Source organism: Archocentrus centrarchus, chromosome 5 (genome assembly GCF_007364275.1).
Source record: "Archocentrus centrarchus isolate MPI-CPG fArcCen1 chromosome 5, fArcCen1, whole genome shotgun sequence".
Taxonomy (NCBI): Eukaryota; Metazoa; Chordata; class Actinopteri; order Cichliformes; family Cichlidae; genus Archocentrus; species Archocentrus centrarchus.
The window spans coordinates 10,058,931-10,075,134 of NC_044350.1; the positions used below are offsets into that span (position 1 = coordinate 10,058,931).

At 41.7% G+C, this 16,204-nt stretch overlaps 1 protein-coding gene across 1 annotated transcript in view; it reads left to right on the forward strand.

The window, feature by feature from the left end:
* Positions 1–639: 639 nt before the first annotated feature.
* magi1b (membrane associated guanylate kinase, WW and PDZ domain containing 1b) overlaps positions 640–16,204 on the forward strand; it is a 128,559-nt gene continuing 112,994 nt past the window's right edge. Inside the window, 1 exon segment of the mRNA XM_030728863.1 lies at positions 640–1,460. Coding sequence (XP_030584723.1) covers positions 1,163–1,460 — 298 coding nt within the window. The 5' untranslated portion in view covers positions 640–1,162.

Consider the following 16,204-nt stretch of genomic DNA (forward strand, 5'->3'; position numbering starts at 1 on the left):
TTTTGCATACCCAAGATAGGCTTTCTGCCTAGAGCAACACGCATGCGCTCATTGTAATGCCGCTGCCTTCATGTACCGTTTGTAGACTCTGACATTCGGTACTCAAAGTCATTTTGACAGTGCCTCAACTCAGCACCGTGTTGATACTGTAAATACTAATGCTGTAAATTATGCAGAGAAATGCATATACACATCACTGCCGTGGCCGCGGCTTTAAAGGAAACATATGCACTCGTTTTGTCAGTTCATGCTTGATGATAAATAGTTTAAGCCTCGCAGTTGAGAGTAAAAGACGACATTAGCGATACTTTATTTTGGATTTGTAATTTATCAGCTTCAAGCATCACTGCTGCATAGTATTCACGTGGAGCTACAAAGTTACAAACTCCATCTTACTTTGGACACGATTTATATGAGTTACATTTAAATTGAACCCACAGCAAACGGAAACAATAGAGCATGACCTATAGTATCCATGGCTTGTCAGAAACAGAAACGATGAATAAACCAAGAATTCACCCACATTATCGATGGGCATTCACATGACCTCCTATTGATAGAAAAAATCCGACAGCGTGTGAATGCAGCACGGACAGCAACACATCCCCAGCACCGGAGTGGGAGCGAGTTTCAGCTCCACGCACCAGAGCGCGGTACCTGGTTAAAGGAGCCCGGGACGCTGTCGACCACGGATAAAGTCAGCGGTGGGATACGAAGAGAGGAAGAGTACAGTCGCCGTTAGCCGGAAGAGAGAGAGAGAAAAAAACATTTAAAAGTGAGTTATAAGAACGACCGAGAGGATTTAAGAAGTGGACACGAGCCGTGAGTTGGACCGTGGCACATGTAAGATGACAACGATAAAGGGGGATTAAACTGGAGAGATGTTAAGAAAATTATGAGAAGAATAACTACACAGCAGGGAATTATTTCGGAGCACACAGGAATGGCTTGATTTTGTCACCCGCGGCAGAGCGTCGGGACAACACTGTCAGAGGCACTCATGTTTGTGTGGCAGAGAAAGAAAGTTTGCTGCGCTTCGCTCGGATACCAGTCTACTTTTTAAACAGACGGAGACAGAGAGAGTCGTCGCCGCTGTGACTGTGTTTCCCCATACCGGTGGCAGAGCCCGCCCGGTTTGGTGTCGGCTCCTAAACTGTTCACAATGTCCAAACCCGCGCTAAAGAAAAACCACTGGTCCTCCAGGGTGAACGAGGTCTCCGTGTCCAAAGATGCCCGCGGCGAGCTGAATGTGCCGCTGCGAGGCGGCGCGGAGAACGGAGAGTTCGCCTACATTGGACCAGTTAAACAGGACGTGGTGTTTTACAAAAGTGGGAAATTAAGTGAAGGGGAGCTGCTGCTCGAAGTGGAGAACCTCTCGATTTCGGGATTACCCTTGTACGACATATACACAGTGATAAAGAACTGCAAAGGTCCCGTCAGGTTGAAAACTGTCAGGCAAGGTAAGACAAAGAGGAGGCAAAACTTTTGTGCTTTTGTGCTGTTCATTTTACGATTATTATTATTTTTTTTTTTGCCAAGCTTTATTTATTTTAAACAGGTTTATCTAAAAGGAAACCCCCGTGAATTTGACATTTAGTTGAAATAAGCCCATAGAAATTCACAATGGGCACAAAAACTCGAGGAAGTTGTGGCACCTTATACCTGTGGATCACTGTAAGGTCACGTTTAATTCACATTTTTGTGAATGACATTTCTGAGTTTAAGTAGCTGGAGCTAGTTTTGTCCCTACATAGACTGCCACCTGTCTGGTCCAGGGGCATGGATACACCGCAGGCTCACACACATTGTTTATTCAGCTTTCCTTTGTGTTCTCTAACTTTCCCAGCTGTTTAAAAAAAAAAAAGGTGAAAAAACTCCAAAATTTTGCTTTCTGGCCACCATTAAAGAGAATAACATCCAGTGCTAGAAGTAATCATTAGAAGTGTCACTTTAAATTAATTTAGGTTATCTCAATTGTACTAAACTTGGACTCTATTTGGCAGGAGGGGGGGGTGCAGGTGAATCAGATCCATGAAGCAGATCAACTCAGTTGATATGAAAAAGGCTGCTAAGCTAGCCTCAGCCTTCTCCAGCTGTGTCTGTTTCCTCTATTGATTCTGATGACACCTCAAACAGGCGTGACAGGGGGCATTTCTTTAGCACCTAAGCAGAAAGCTGACTATCCAGCCGCAGTGTGGCCGGTCTGGCTAAGTATATGGTCAGCTTGACTCAGCGCGGCTGGAAGGTTTGACACTGAGCCGCTCTGACAGGCTCCCAGCATGGCAACGCAAACCGCTGAAGGGATGCTCGGGAGTCAGCCCGGGACACACAAACTTCTTTTAGACACAGACAAAAGAGCAACAACCCTTCAAGGACGACTTCACATATAAAATTAGCACAAAAAGCAAGGAAATTTGTGTTTGGTCGATTATTTCTTTGTTGTAACAGCGCTTCTTGGCAATAAATATTATACTGTTGGAAAGCCTGTTTATTTCCCCTTAAATGGAGCCACATTTGTAAGGAAAATGCATTTGTGGGTTGAGCAGCAGAGTTGAGTATGTGGGCTGAGCCAATGAAAAACATGCCAGATCTTCTCTGCCAATGCCCAACAGCTCATTCTGCTGTTGACTCTTGTTCTGAGCTTCTGGTACTCCAGGTGCTTGGGAGCAATCTCAGTACAGAAGGATATTGAATTTCTGCAACCAGTGGCAACCCCATATCCTCCAAGAGGACAACGCTCACCCCCACAGAGCGGGGTTTATCAGAGACTGCTTCCAGAATTTGGAAGTAGAGAGGATGGAATGGCCTGCAGTCCTGACCTCAACCCCACTGAACACTCGTGGGCTCAGCTTGGGCGAGCTGTTAATGGTTGACGAATGGGATGCCATTCCACAGCAGCGTGTGACCAAGCATGGGGAGGAGGTGCCAGGCTGTTGTGGCTGTGTAGGGTTCTTCCACATGCTACTGAGGCCCCTGTTTGTTAAATGAATGAATTGTTAAATTGCCAGTATGTCTTGTTTCCTCAGACTTCAATCATCCAGTAAACAACACCAAACAAGAGTCAATAGCAGAATAAGCTGTTTAGCATTTTCTGGGCGAAACCCACATACTCAACTCTGCTGCTCAACCCACAAATGCATTTTTCCTTACAAATGTGGCACGGGGAAATAAACAGGCTTTCCAACAGTATAAGATTTATTGCCAACAAGCAATAATCGACCAAACACAAATTTCCTTGCTTTTTGTGCTAAGTTTAGATAACCTGTGAATGCTGGTGGTGGTATTGGCTGGGTCTGTTCAGAAGTGCTTTTGCAAAGCTGTAGCTGTTTTTCGTCATTTATTTCAGGACCGTGCTCTGATCATCATGCTTCCAGTGAGTAAGGTGTGGTGCTCTGTTGTTGCGCACCCCCCCCCCCCCCCCCCCTTTATTATAAATGAAACCTTGTACTGAATACATAAACATCCTCTTAGAGACGGAGAGCAGAGGGGTTATTTTTAACAATACTAGAGGCCGCTGCCTCCTCTGTTGTGCTCAGATTTATTTGCAGTAGTGCTGGGCAGTAGTGCGCTCTGAGCGCAGATTTTAATTTTAAACAAATACTGCACAACCAGGTACCACTGATTAGCTCCTCCCTTCTAAGGATTGGTTAACAAGTCAAATCAACTGTGAGCGACTTTGCTTGAAGTGAAAGATGTCAAAGGTTTGGTCTTTAGATTTAGAAAACTTTAAAATTTCTCTTTTGAAATTTTGCATATAGCATCATTGATGTGGCTAATTGGACCTGTTCTCAGGTTGGAAATGGGGCGGAGCTTTGCTGGTAACTGAGTTTGTTGTCTTACAGCAGCCATTTGAGCTCTCGCAGTAGTGTAAGCACAAGTGTTATCTGTGCCATTGACAATGGCTCTGTTCAAATAAAGTTTTTATAGTTTACGCTGTGCTTTTCCTTCTGTGTTGTGTCCAAATGACTTGTCAAAGAAGGCCTTAAATATAAGTAATGCAAGAACAGTCAATCATTCTCAGTCAGTATATTCCCACAGTCTGTAGCAGGGTCTGAGGGGAAAAATATGGTGCATTGTATGTTCAGATCAAAAAGCAAAAATACACAGTGTGTGATTTTTGTGCTGTTCATGAAAAAAAATTTAAAAATCAACACTGAATAATATTTGTCCTTAACTCCATATTGGTGGAGCTATGTTGTACAGTGAGAGTGGTTCAGAGGTTCCCTTTTGTCTACAGCGAAAGCCGACTTTGTGACTAAGATTCTGAATTCTTTGTGTCAAAATTTTTAGGCTGACCGCGTGTGTGACTGCTGCTTGAACCCACTAACCAGCTGATAGAAATAAGCCATGAAATCACATGCTGATTAATGCCAACAGTGGCGCCGCTGTGAAGAAGCAAAAACAAACTGAAATGGATTGTAAAATGTGTGTAAACAAAATGTTTGGGATTCCGACAAAGAGGAAAATCTAGTTGGAGCTGTTGCAGCAGAAGCCTTGCTATGGTGTGGCCCGCTGCTGCTGTCATGGCTGAGGATGAAGAATAGAAAGGAAAAAGTGGATGAACTGATGCTCTGTGTGTATTTCAATCATAATCATATGACTTTAAACACTTCAGTTAACTCTAGTGTTGTTTACGAGTGTTGCAGCAGTTGTTGAATAGTGGTAGAATAGTTTGAGTCTTTTTTTTGCAGGGAGAGCTCAGTAGGAAATAAGCCACAGTTCCACTGGTTAATATGGTTTTCAGTAGTTTGTCTGTGGAGTGTTAGGTTTTAAGATCTTTCCATCCTGTAAACAGGAAGTCATTTAAAAAAAAAAATTAATTGCTTTCTAGGGAATCGCTCGCATATGTCCAGACTTGACTATGGAGCCTCCGTTCTTTCAGCAGTTTGTAATGACTTTATACAATAGAAGGAAATTTTGTTCTCACTTTGGGCCAATCAGAAGCCTCCCCTCTTTTTTTTTTTTTTTTTTTTTTTCTCCCTTCTCCCACACCCATCTGGGAATGTCGGGTGTCACTGCTGTGCAGCGTCACATGATCAGACTCCATTTAAGTTTTTAATAATTCACGCTGTCTGGGAATTTCCCTCCCTAATCAGCCTTAATTGAGAAAATATGCTTGGCAACAAGGGCCATCTGTAAAATGTAAGTCACCTAATTTTACCCGGAGCTTGTGCCATTTTCTCACTTTAATCAAGTGAGATGTGAGGAGAGGTACTCCTTCGTTGTCCTGGCTCGCTGATATTCACTGAGACTTTGGTGTTGACTGCCAGCTCTATAAAGAAAAGAAAAAGTGCTCAATACTGTGTGGTCTGGGCCGTTTTTATAGACCTGTGAGCACACAAGGGCATTTCTAGTCTGAGCTGATAAGAGGCTGTAACCAGCTCTACTGCCGAGATTTTAATGTTTGCTTGGGGTATCGGTTAAAGAGAGCAACACACACCCATTTACGCTGCAGGAGACACACCCTGCTGCTGAGGCCAAACCATGGGATGTCCACTTCAGTGTGTACGGAAGCTATGGGAAAATAACTGGATTATGTAATTAGGGACTATTACAAACCCAGCTCTTCACCCTTCTGAAACAAGCAGCTGCTGACCCTGTCACAATGCAGTTTAAAGTTTAACACACACACACACACACACACAAAATCTGAGTGCTCTGTTTGTAAGCAAGAATGCACATTATGAAAAGACTTGCCAAGCTGATAAACCCTGGAACTTCTTTATGGCTAATCTTCCTAAGAAGATAACCGTCTGCTTCACACATGCAAACAAACTATGGATAATGCACACAACATTACACAATCACATTCTTATAGAAGCACGCAACCACAACAGAGAGGCTTCAGGATGAGACCAGATTAGTGTCGTGCTCTCTCTGGTGTTAGTGCACGTGCTGGGTGCTTTAGTAATGCTGTGTATGATCTATGGTGAGGTGTGTATTGATAATAGTAATTGTGTTATGTTAGGAAGTATAGCCAATGACAATCTTCAGAAGGGAGTGTAAGACAAATGTCTGTTTATTAATGTGTATGTTTTCTGGACATGACAAATGGCACAGTGGCCCAGAGTTCACGGGTTTCCCCAGGCGGGAGTTATGCTGCGTGTGGATTCCCTTTAGTCAACACGTGACCACACTCTCACACACACACACACACACACAAGAAATTAGATTCCCCTTCACCAGCCATTTCTCTATACCTGACCAATCAGGAAACTCCAGTCTCATAGCTTCAGAGCAGTGTGTTTCTTTCCAAGCTTCATTATATTATAGAGCTGCTTGTGATGAATGAGGCCTTACTAGCTATAAATTTATGGAAGCAGAAAATATTCCGCCCTGTTCTTATGGAGGTGCGAGCTGTTAACTAGGCCTCTTGTGCTCAAATTTACAGCACTGTGTCATTGCATTAACTCCAGGCGTTCTGTGTGTGTGCGTGTGTGTGTGCGTGTGCGTGTGTGCGTGTGTGCGTGCGTGCGTGTGTGTGTGTGTGCGTGTGTGTGTGTAAGTATTTCTGGCAGGGATTGCATATGGAAGTGTTTATTTCCTCTCTCAGCAGGGTGTTGAACAGCCCTCCTTGCCCACACCCTTCTTCCACTTTTGTATTTGCTTTTGATAGCTTGGATCAGCTTAGCTTCCTCTCTTATAGCGGGCTGTTGGGAAGGTCTCTGGCGTTAATTTCAAGGCGTTCGTTTATGTTTACTCAAATGTGTGTGTGCAGGTCCATTTTGAGTTTGCTCAGCTTGATGTCTACATTTAGATACACTGCAGGGACACTTGGTTACCAGCTAAATAGATTATGAAATGCTGTCTCACTTAAGCAGGGCTTTTTATCATCCCACTAAGGAGGTGCGTATGTACGTGTGCCGTATTCTCGCTTGTTTGCTAAAGAATCGTCCTCCTTTGTTAATTAGCTCGAGTGTAGTCAGTTGTATTGACTATGAATGGGCATTGGTCACACTTGGCATTTGCAGTTACACAGTCTGTCAGGAGAAGAGAGAGGGCAACTAATTAATGGGAGTTCAGTAGGGTGGGGGAGGAAGTTCCCTTTGAAGACTGCCCTGATCCACTCTTCCCAAATTGGATACATGTACAGTAGAGGAATGTGCCAAAAATTCCTGAAAGTTTTAAACACAGGCAACATCAAGAGCGATGGGCCTTTAAACATTAGTTGGCTGCCTTATGTTTTGATCTGCTGATTTTCCTGATTAACCTCTCCTTTGAGCTGGAAATGGAAACTTTTAGGCAGAGCTGTGGCTTTTGTAGCTGTTATTTAGGAAGTAGGTGAAGAGCTCACTCAGTTTCCCCTTGAGGCCTTTTTTAGTCTAATTCCAAACCATTTCTAAGGAATCTGTCAACTTGCCTTTTTGCTCACTGGTTTCTGTTTGACAGTTTGTAATACGCAGCCATTTGTCAAACCATGAAGTAATGAGCTCCTCACGAGTTTCATAACACACAGTAAAGGGAAAGCCACAGGCTTAATATCAGGCTGCTTTGGTTCAGTGAAGTAACTGTTGACCTAGTCAAAGTGTGTGAGTTGATAAATCTGCTTAATAGCCCTTTACCAATTCTCTCACTGCCAATTCCACTTCCTGGTTAGCATACTCCATCCTCAGAGCAGGTGAACATTACAATCAAAGGCTTTATGTATGGAGCGCAGAGAAAAGAGCCTGATCGATACGATTATAAGACACATGAACCACAAACAGATTGTCCTAACATTTCTGTGTAGTTATGTACACAGAGCTGCTATGCTGGGTAAACTATGTGAAGACACTGTATGTAAAGTGTCTTTCTTTTTCTGCACTGTTTCATGAAATCAAGTTTTAATATTGTTGCTTATCAGACAGCTTGTAGGCTGTTGTGATATATCTGTGAGAAGCCAGTATATCATCTAAACTTTCTACCAAGACACCAACTTTCAGTCACATCAGTTCTGTTTTTTTTGTCTTGTCAGGAATTGGATGTTAAGCAAACAGTTATGTGTTTGTGTGTCTGTTTGTATGTGTGCGTGTGTCTGTATGCGTCCCCATCTGTGTGTTTGTGTGCCACACTGGCTGACATGGCCAAGTTTTTCTGTCAGCTCTGCTGCTGTAAAACTCAGATGAGATGTGGTTATGCCTCCAGCTGGCATAACTAGGAAGCAAAATGACGAGATCGGTAGTGGCTGTGAGCATTATTAATATGGCTGAGACTAACCCCAGCAGCAAGTTGATGGGCCTGGAAAAAATGCTGCGTGACTTTTGAAAAGTTGATGGTTTTATAACTTGTTTTAAATCAACAGAGATGCTGCGTGATTTATTTATTTTTTCTAAGTTAGGGTTCCATAACTTTGCTGTTTCTCACATTAGACTTCTTGAGAGTCGAGATAGGACAGCAGTAAGACACTTACGGAGTTAATTATTGTTATTAAAGCTAATCATCAGCTTGTTATCCTGGTAGTTGTGGTTGCACTTAGAAAGTCTGTCCTTTATCTCTCAGGCTCCTGTAAAGGCCCTTTTATCCCCCACCCCAGTCTGCTTCCTCTTTTCTTTACCTTTAATTACACTATGGTTAAAGCTGTGGGGTCTGTTTACACAAATCCCATTAAAGTCAAGTCTTTGGGAAGCTTACTCACACACATTCACATGCACACATAGCCAAAACAAGGGAGTATATACTGGTTTAAAGAATGGTCTAGCCCTGATTAAGAGGATTTAGACATGAGTCTGTCTGTTTGTCCACAGCAGTGAGCACGCATACACACTCACAGCCCTAAAGTCTTAGTCTTCTCCAGTCTGCTCCATTGATCTCCTCTGCTCTCTTTATCCTTCTGTTCTCAAGTCTTCATTTCTTCTCCCTCCTTGCTTATTGTCATCTGAATATGGGAAATGTAGGGCTTATTGAGGAGCAGCCCATTCTGACAGATTCCCCCCCCCCCCTGTCTATTTTTCTCCTGAAGTCTCCCAATGAAAAGATTGATTGAAGAGTTCATTTTTCAGTAGTTACAGATGGCAGCGTATGGTAAAGCATTCAGGAGTTTCTCATGTGACTAGTAGCCATTGAGATGGGAAAATGTGATTATAGCTGAAAATTTGAGTTAAAGTAGACAGATTTATAACATGTTAAGAATTTTGGTTACAAATAGTCTCTAATGTACACTGCTCCAAAAAAGTAAAGGAACACTTTCAAAACATCAGATCTCAATGGAGGAAAAAAAAAAAATCATGCTTGATATCTATACTGATTTGGACTGGGTAATGTGTTAGGAATGAAAGGATGCCACGTCGTTTGACGGAAATGAAAATAATCAACCTACAGAGACTGAAGTCAAAGACACCCTGAAAAATCAAAGTGGAAAAAAACATGATGCAGCAGATTAGTCCATTTTGCCAAAATTTAACTGCAACAACTGAAAATGGTACTCAGTAGATTATATGGCCCCCACGTGCTTTTATTCATGCCTGACAATGTCAGGGCATGCTCCTAATGAGATGATGGATGGTGTCCTGGCGGATCTCCTCCCAGATCTGGACCATGGCATCACTCAGATCCTGGGCAGTCTGAGCTGCAACCTGAAGGCGTCAAATGGACCGAAACATAATTTCCCTCAGGTTTAGATCAGGTGAGCCAGTCAATGGTATCAATTCCATCATCCTCCAGGAACTGCCGCATACTTATCGCATGAGGCCGGGCATTGTCGTGCACCAGGAGGAACCCAGGACCCACTGCACCAGTGTAGGGACTCATTTTTGCCCCTCTAATGCACCTTTCATTAATTTCATTAAGATCAAAGCAGCTGAAACTGATTAACGACCCCCTCTGCTACTTAACTGACCAGATCAATATCCCAGAAGTTTAATTGACTTGATGCTATACGCTGAAAAAACTGTTCCTTTAATATTTTTTTGTGAGCAGTGAATACAGTTACGAACCAGCAGAAGATCCTTTTGTACAAATTTTTAGTAACTCACCTGTTAAGTGGGGCTGAATGGTGCGTAGCTGGAGAAGGTTGTATTAGCAACCAACCTGGCTTTGTCTTGAACTAACAAAACCAACCTAGAAGGATCTAAAGCTTACAAATTCATGCCTAATATCGTCCTAATATCTTGTTTGTAAAGACTGAAAGTAGTGAATCTGAAACTGCTTTTAACTAAGCAACTTCTTTTTTTTTTTTCAACCAAACTACCTAATAGCAAATGATTTTGCAACCCCAAAAAAACTGTTTGTAGATCCTGCTTTTTCCTTTTAGCATGCACAGTTACGAAGCAAATTTATGTGAAATTGTGTGACCATGACCAGAAAGCACGTGTCTCCTACAATTAGCCGGAAACTTTCAAGATACCAAATGGCTTTGGTAATCTCTTATTATGGCAGGGTAGCTCTGATGTTCACTAATAACCAACAACAAACTTGCTGAGAGCAGCTAGCAGCAAAGTGATGCCGTCCTCTAGCTATCGCAGCTATCTGCTTTCTCCAGGTTGGATTGTGTGACTGTGCACCAGCTGTGCTTGTGTATCCCCTAAAGCTGTGCGTTCTCTGCATGACTCAGTCACCACAGAACCACATTAAACTGAAGTTTCCAGTATTTTTATGCATTTTCAACATTACACATGTTCCATAACTATATTTAATCGCAGACAAGATGAACTGGAATTCAAAATATGTTTTACCTGCTTATTCTAAATGTTTAAAAAAAAAGAAAAAAAGAGCTGTTGATCCTCCAGTTTACCAAAAAAAGTAGTGAGGAGACTGAAGAGGGAAATTACTTAATGTTCATTCTGCATATTTGATAGAGGTGTAATGCAAAGTGTTTCAATAGTTTGGGTTATATTGCATTTATTTAATTTTTTAAGCAGGGTGTGGGTGTTGATGAAAGCCAAACAGGGAAAGAATCCTCTCACCACAGGTATCGCTGCTTAATCATGATTGGATTTTGAAAGTAAAATGAACTAATTATCATTTTTGCAAATCCAAGTGTCTAAAGTGATGTCAAATGCTATTTCTCAGCCTATGTTTATACCATCGCAGAACACCCTTTAAAAAAATAAGAAAGTTATAAAGATGTGCAAAGCTGCTGAACTCGACTCTTCTCCTGAGGGTCCTGTGGCTCGATACATGGCAACAGACCCACCAAACAAGACTGTAGATTTTCAGACTGTGGAATCTGTTTCACTTCTGATATTTAGGAATTCATTAGTAAGACCCGAAATAGTTCTGTTTTAGTGTTTTTGAACAATTTAAAGATATTTAAGAAAGAAAAAAAAAACTTAATGAGCTCAGATGGAACTGCGTGCAGCAGTGGACCAGATCAGCTCATTTAGTTCTACTTGTTAAACTCTCGCTGTAATTTGCCTGCTAAATGCAGAGGGGAAAGTGGACAAGGTGGAAAGTTTAGTAAACCCTTTTTGACTATGTGTGGTCTTGATTACACCAGGTTTAGAGGGCCGAAAACACTGATGGAGGGTCACGCAACCAACAATTTATCCTCACCTCCAAACAGTTAATGTCTAAGGACTCCTCGTCACCCTGTGGTCCTAGCAAGTGCGGTTTCATTTGTAATTATACAAATTATTTGCTGATACCATCTGATCTGATCTGCGCATGGCCTTGAAAGCACAGTGCAGCTCTGGGACAGGCTAGCTCCTTAGATTGTCTTGTTGCTGCCAGACAGCACAGCAGCACAAAGCTATGCTGAGCGTTTGTGTGTCTGAGAGTGGAACATAAAGGGCAGTAAGTGTGTGATCCCCTAAAGGTCGGCACACATTTGGTATGAAAATGACAATATAAAGTCTTCGTCCTCCAGTTTCGTCTACAGGCCTGCTCAGGCAGTGAGTAAAACGTAACAGCTTAATGATAGTATCTTAATTAGACAAGCAGAGACTAATTAGCAAAGACAGGAAAAGGACTGGGTCTTAATTAAGAGGTTACTTGTGTCCGTCTACTCTCTCTACTGTCGGCATCAGTTACAGATGTTAACGTCTGCAACGTCTGTTTATGTGACAACTCCAGCACCTTCTATACGTGTGTGTCAGCTGCTGAGTCAAACTTGAGAAGTTTCTTACGATCATGATGGCTATAGGACTTAAAAGTTTAAGGACAGTATTGTAGCACTTTATATGCAAATTTGAGCACCTTGACAATTATGATAATCCACTTATTTAAAGACAGAGTGTGCGTCTTCCCCATGATTTTCTCTTTCCGTTTTTCTCCTTGGTTCCTGTGTGTATTTGACACAAAGTTAAATCCATCTTAAGGTAGACTTTGCACTTCCTCCAAAAGCAGGTGTAGTATGGATTCAGTAAAAGCTACAGAAGGTTTTCTATAAGTCTATGAGTACGTTGCCTTTAGTTTCATTTTATCTCTGATCTTATACAGACTTACATGTAGGCTTCACACCAACTACTGGAGTTACTGACTTTTTTTCCAAATATTGACAGAGGCTTTGTTTCACTGCTTGGATTTTAATACAGACTCATTCTCATTGAAAACAGGTTTGAAAGCCAGCCACTGTAATCTATTTGTTGTAACTGAAGCAAAATCAAAAGATAATGACGTCATTACTAGAGGCTGTACTATCAAATTGGGGCGCGCGTGTGTGTGTGTGTGTGCGTGCGTGTGTGTGTGTGTGTGTGTGTGTGTGTGTGTGTGTGTGTTTTCCTGGTGTCTAAATTCTTCACTTAACTCTCTGAACTCAAATCTTCAATTGCACAGTGTTAGATTTGTGGATACCCACATTGTGGGATTTTAGAAAAGATGGGATGCTATGCAGAGAATCCAGTGGTGTGCATCAGACACCCATAGGTAAATGGTAACATAGACCTTTTTCTTATCATGCCTGTATGTTCAGTTTATCTAAAAAAAAAAAAAAAAAAAAATTGCCAGTGGGACACTGACTGCTTGCCATCTGTCTTGAGGAGGGCTTTATGAAGCTGAAGTTATTTGGGCCTTGTGTGATTTCTGTGTGTTGGTTCAGATGGGCAGGATTATTTTAGTTATGCTGGACTTTCATTTATTACTTGTTAATGCCAGATTACTTTATGTGTGGGTCTAGATTCATAGATTTGCATATACATGTATGAATATTAGAGGTAGGAATCATCAGACACCCCACATTATGACATCACAATATTTCACTTACAATACGGTGTTATTGCGATTTTTAACATTTTGCAATGTACTGAGTATTGCAATAACATGCACATATACTGTGATTTATCACCTTTTTTCATTTCAGCTGCAGATTATGTCCTTAAAGTTAAACTTTTTTGGTATCTGTTTTATCCAATAAGAAAAAGTTCAGTTTTTGGTTTTTGGTTTGTTTTTTTTGTTTTTTTTCTGCAACACAAGATTGTCAAGCATGCCAAAATCACACATTTCTTCTGCTGTCTACATAAACAAATTCACATTTAACTGTTACATTTCCACTCAGAAACCTTCCTGTTCTGTGGGAATATGACCAGAATACAACCAACTGGCAGCTAGCTGAGGCAGCATGGCAACATGTTGGCAACCTGTCTGCATTTATAAGTTATGTAGCAATTATTTGCAAACCTTTGACAATCTCTCTGAGAGTGATTGCAGTCAGTCCAAGTCAGACTGCAGCTGTTTGCAGAAAGGTTGCCTCCAATATGGTGTCCTGTGCAATTGCATTGCAATCAAAAGTGGTCGTGAGTGTGCTACGCTGTCAAGCTCTGGGCAACCATTTAAGCACAACAAGTTGCAATCAGTTTCAGAATGTGAAAAAATTCAATACAGTCACCAGGCAGCCACTGATAAGTAATACATTTTTTTTGTAGACTTAAAGAGGTTGTTGTCCCATTTTCACTTGTGTGACTAAGCCATTAGCCTGCTCTGAATTAGGAGGTCACTTTTTCAAGCTAAGTGTGTCCATTTATTTATTTATTATATATATATATATATATATATATATATATATATATATATATATATATAATAAATTTTTTTTTTTTCCTGGTTTAAAAAATGGACATCCCTAAGACTGTCATTTCACTCTTTATTTCTCTCTCTCATGGTCTCTCTCTCTCTCACACACACACACACACACGTGTACACACACACCACTGTTTTCCTGTGCTCTCTCTGCTGTGCAGGAATGCAGTGTTTACATAGCAAGGCCTGACTCAGATCAGTGACTTAGTCTCTCAGGTGTCTGCTGTGTGTCAGTGGTAGTTATTTTATGGGCCCCAGTGTGGTCAGTACTCCAGCCAGTGCTGCTGCACCTTACCCAAATGTCACCTATCTGCTAGACTTATAGAAGGATCCATTGTTGTTCAATATTAATCGCTTTTATTTTTGGAGATAAATTTGTGGCCTGTTAGGGGGTGGGGGGTGGGAGCTTTTCAGCTTGGCCGCTTTTAGCATTGTGATAAATGTCTGTCATCAGTGTAAATACTTTGTTCAAATGTGACGTGTATTCTTGCAGAAAACCCATAAAAATGAGACACTGTGCTGTGAATGAGTGCCATACGAGCTGCTGAACAGAACTGATCTTTCTCGCTGCTCCTGGAAGTGACTCTTCCTCAGCCAGCTGCATCATTGGAACAACAATGTGCAGCATCAGCATTCTTTTTTTTTTTAATATGATGTCTTTGAAAGCTCCAGCCCTCCCTCCTCTCTCTTTGATGTTCTCGCTTAATGCACCTTGCCATGAACTGCTGTGGAATGACAGTTTCTATGCTGGTGATGTATTGCACCAATCTGTTTAACACATTGAGAATCGCTATTTTCTTAAAAACTCATCGGCACAAATAGGGGGAAGATTGCTGGTGATCACAGACGGCCCTCCATGTCCTCATGCTCTACTGGGCTCCAGAGCTCATAAATTAGACAAGAAATGTAATTTCCCTGTGGGGCTCTTGGGTCTGAGTGCACACAGACGCACTGTTTCTTTTCAGGGGTAGTTGATTTCTATTCTTCTTGATGTAAATGGGCTGATAAGAGGACAGTTGGAACTGGATTGTGGCCTAGTTGTGTGCTGAGTCACTGTGGACAAGTAGTACACGCTTTCTGTCATATTGACTGGGATTTTTTTTTTTTTTTTTTTTTTTTTGACGGGCCTGTTTTGTAGTCAACTTCTCACAACTGGAGATGGTGTTATTGTGAGCGGGAGTTTATTACAAGCATTCAATTGTGTTAGTCCCAAGTGTTTTGAGGGTCCAAAAAAGCAACACACACACATGCACACTTGAACAATGTTATCATAGAAAACAGCTGGAAAACCGGACTGGGAGCAGCTGTGATAAGCAGAGTAATTGCTCTATATGGCATTGTCATATGTCACTAAGCTCTGCTGCCTGTGACTTATTTTGTTCTTGTTATCGCTGACATTCCCTTACTCCAGCTTTAAAAATCCAGTTTCACTTCCTCACTCCATTGTGTGACTTATGAACCTTGCTCTTTTTGAAATTCAGAGGTACTTTTGCAGAGTGTCTCACAGATTCAGATTCTGGGTGGACCATGGGTGTAGTGCTACTGGAGTGACATTCTGCCCCTTTTGTTCTCAAAGTAAGGGCATAAAATTGGCCTATTCACATTCAGCATAATCCGGTTGAAATTCAGTTATCAGTGAGTTGTATTTAATGCATGAGAACCAATAAAGAAAAACTGAAGGGTTATATTTTGATTTAAGTATAGCATCATCTCATTTCATTTTAAAAGTTGCCTGTAGCTGCCCCGCTGCCTTCAAACGAGACAGCGCATTCAGTAGTTTTCTTCTCTTGTCGACATGTTAGCCAGTAAAGATAAAAGTCACCAGAGCAGAACAAGAACTACTGTCAGCTGCCGTCCAAGACGGTGGAGTTGGAGTCCGTCTGACTGTAAGAGAAGAGACTCTCTGGAGATGTCAGACTGTCACAACAGCAACCTGGCCAGTGAGCCAAGCAAGTTAGAGAAAACACGAGACGGGATGGGCTGGGGCTAGCTGTCTTAGTGGTGACTGAACTGTCAAAATAAGAGCAAGGGAGTTGTCCACTAGGAAATTAATAGCAGATGGTGTCATTCTTCTGGATAGTTTAAAAATATAAAGGTAAAATGAGTTGCCAGACACACTTGGAGACTGTTAAAATACCAGAGAGGCCAACTAAAGTCATCTGTAGAGCGCTGCTGTGAAGTCAAGAACAGTATATGAAAGATTCTTAAGGGTTGTGTCTATAAAAGCTGACAACTGGCCGACAGTGCTAATTACAGGGTTTTCTGACTCATGCCA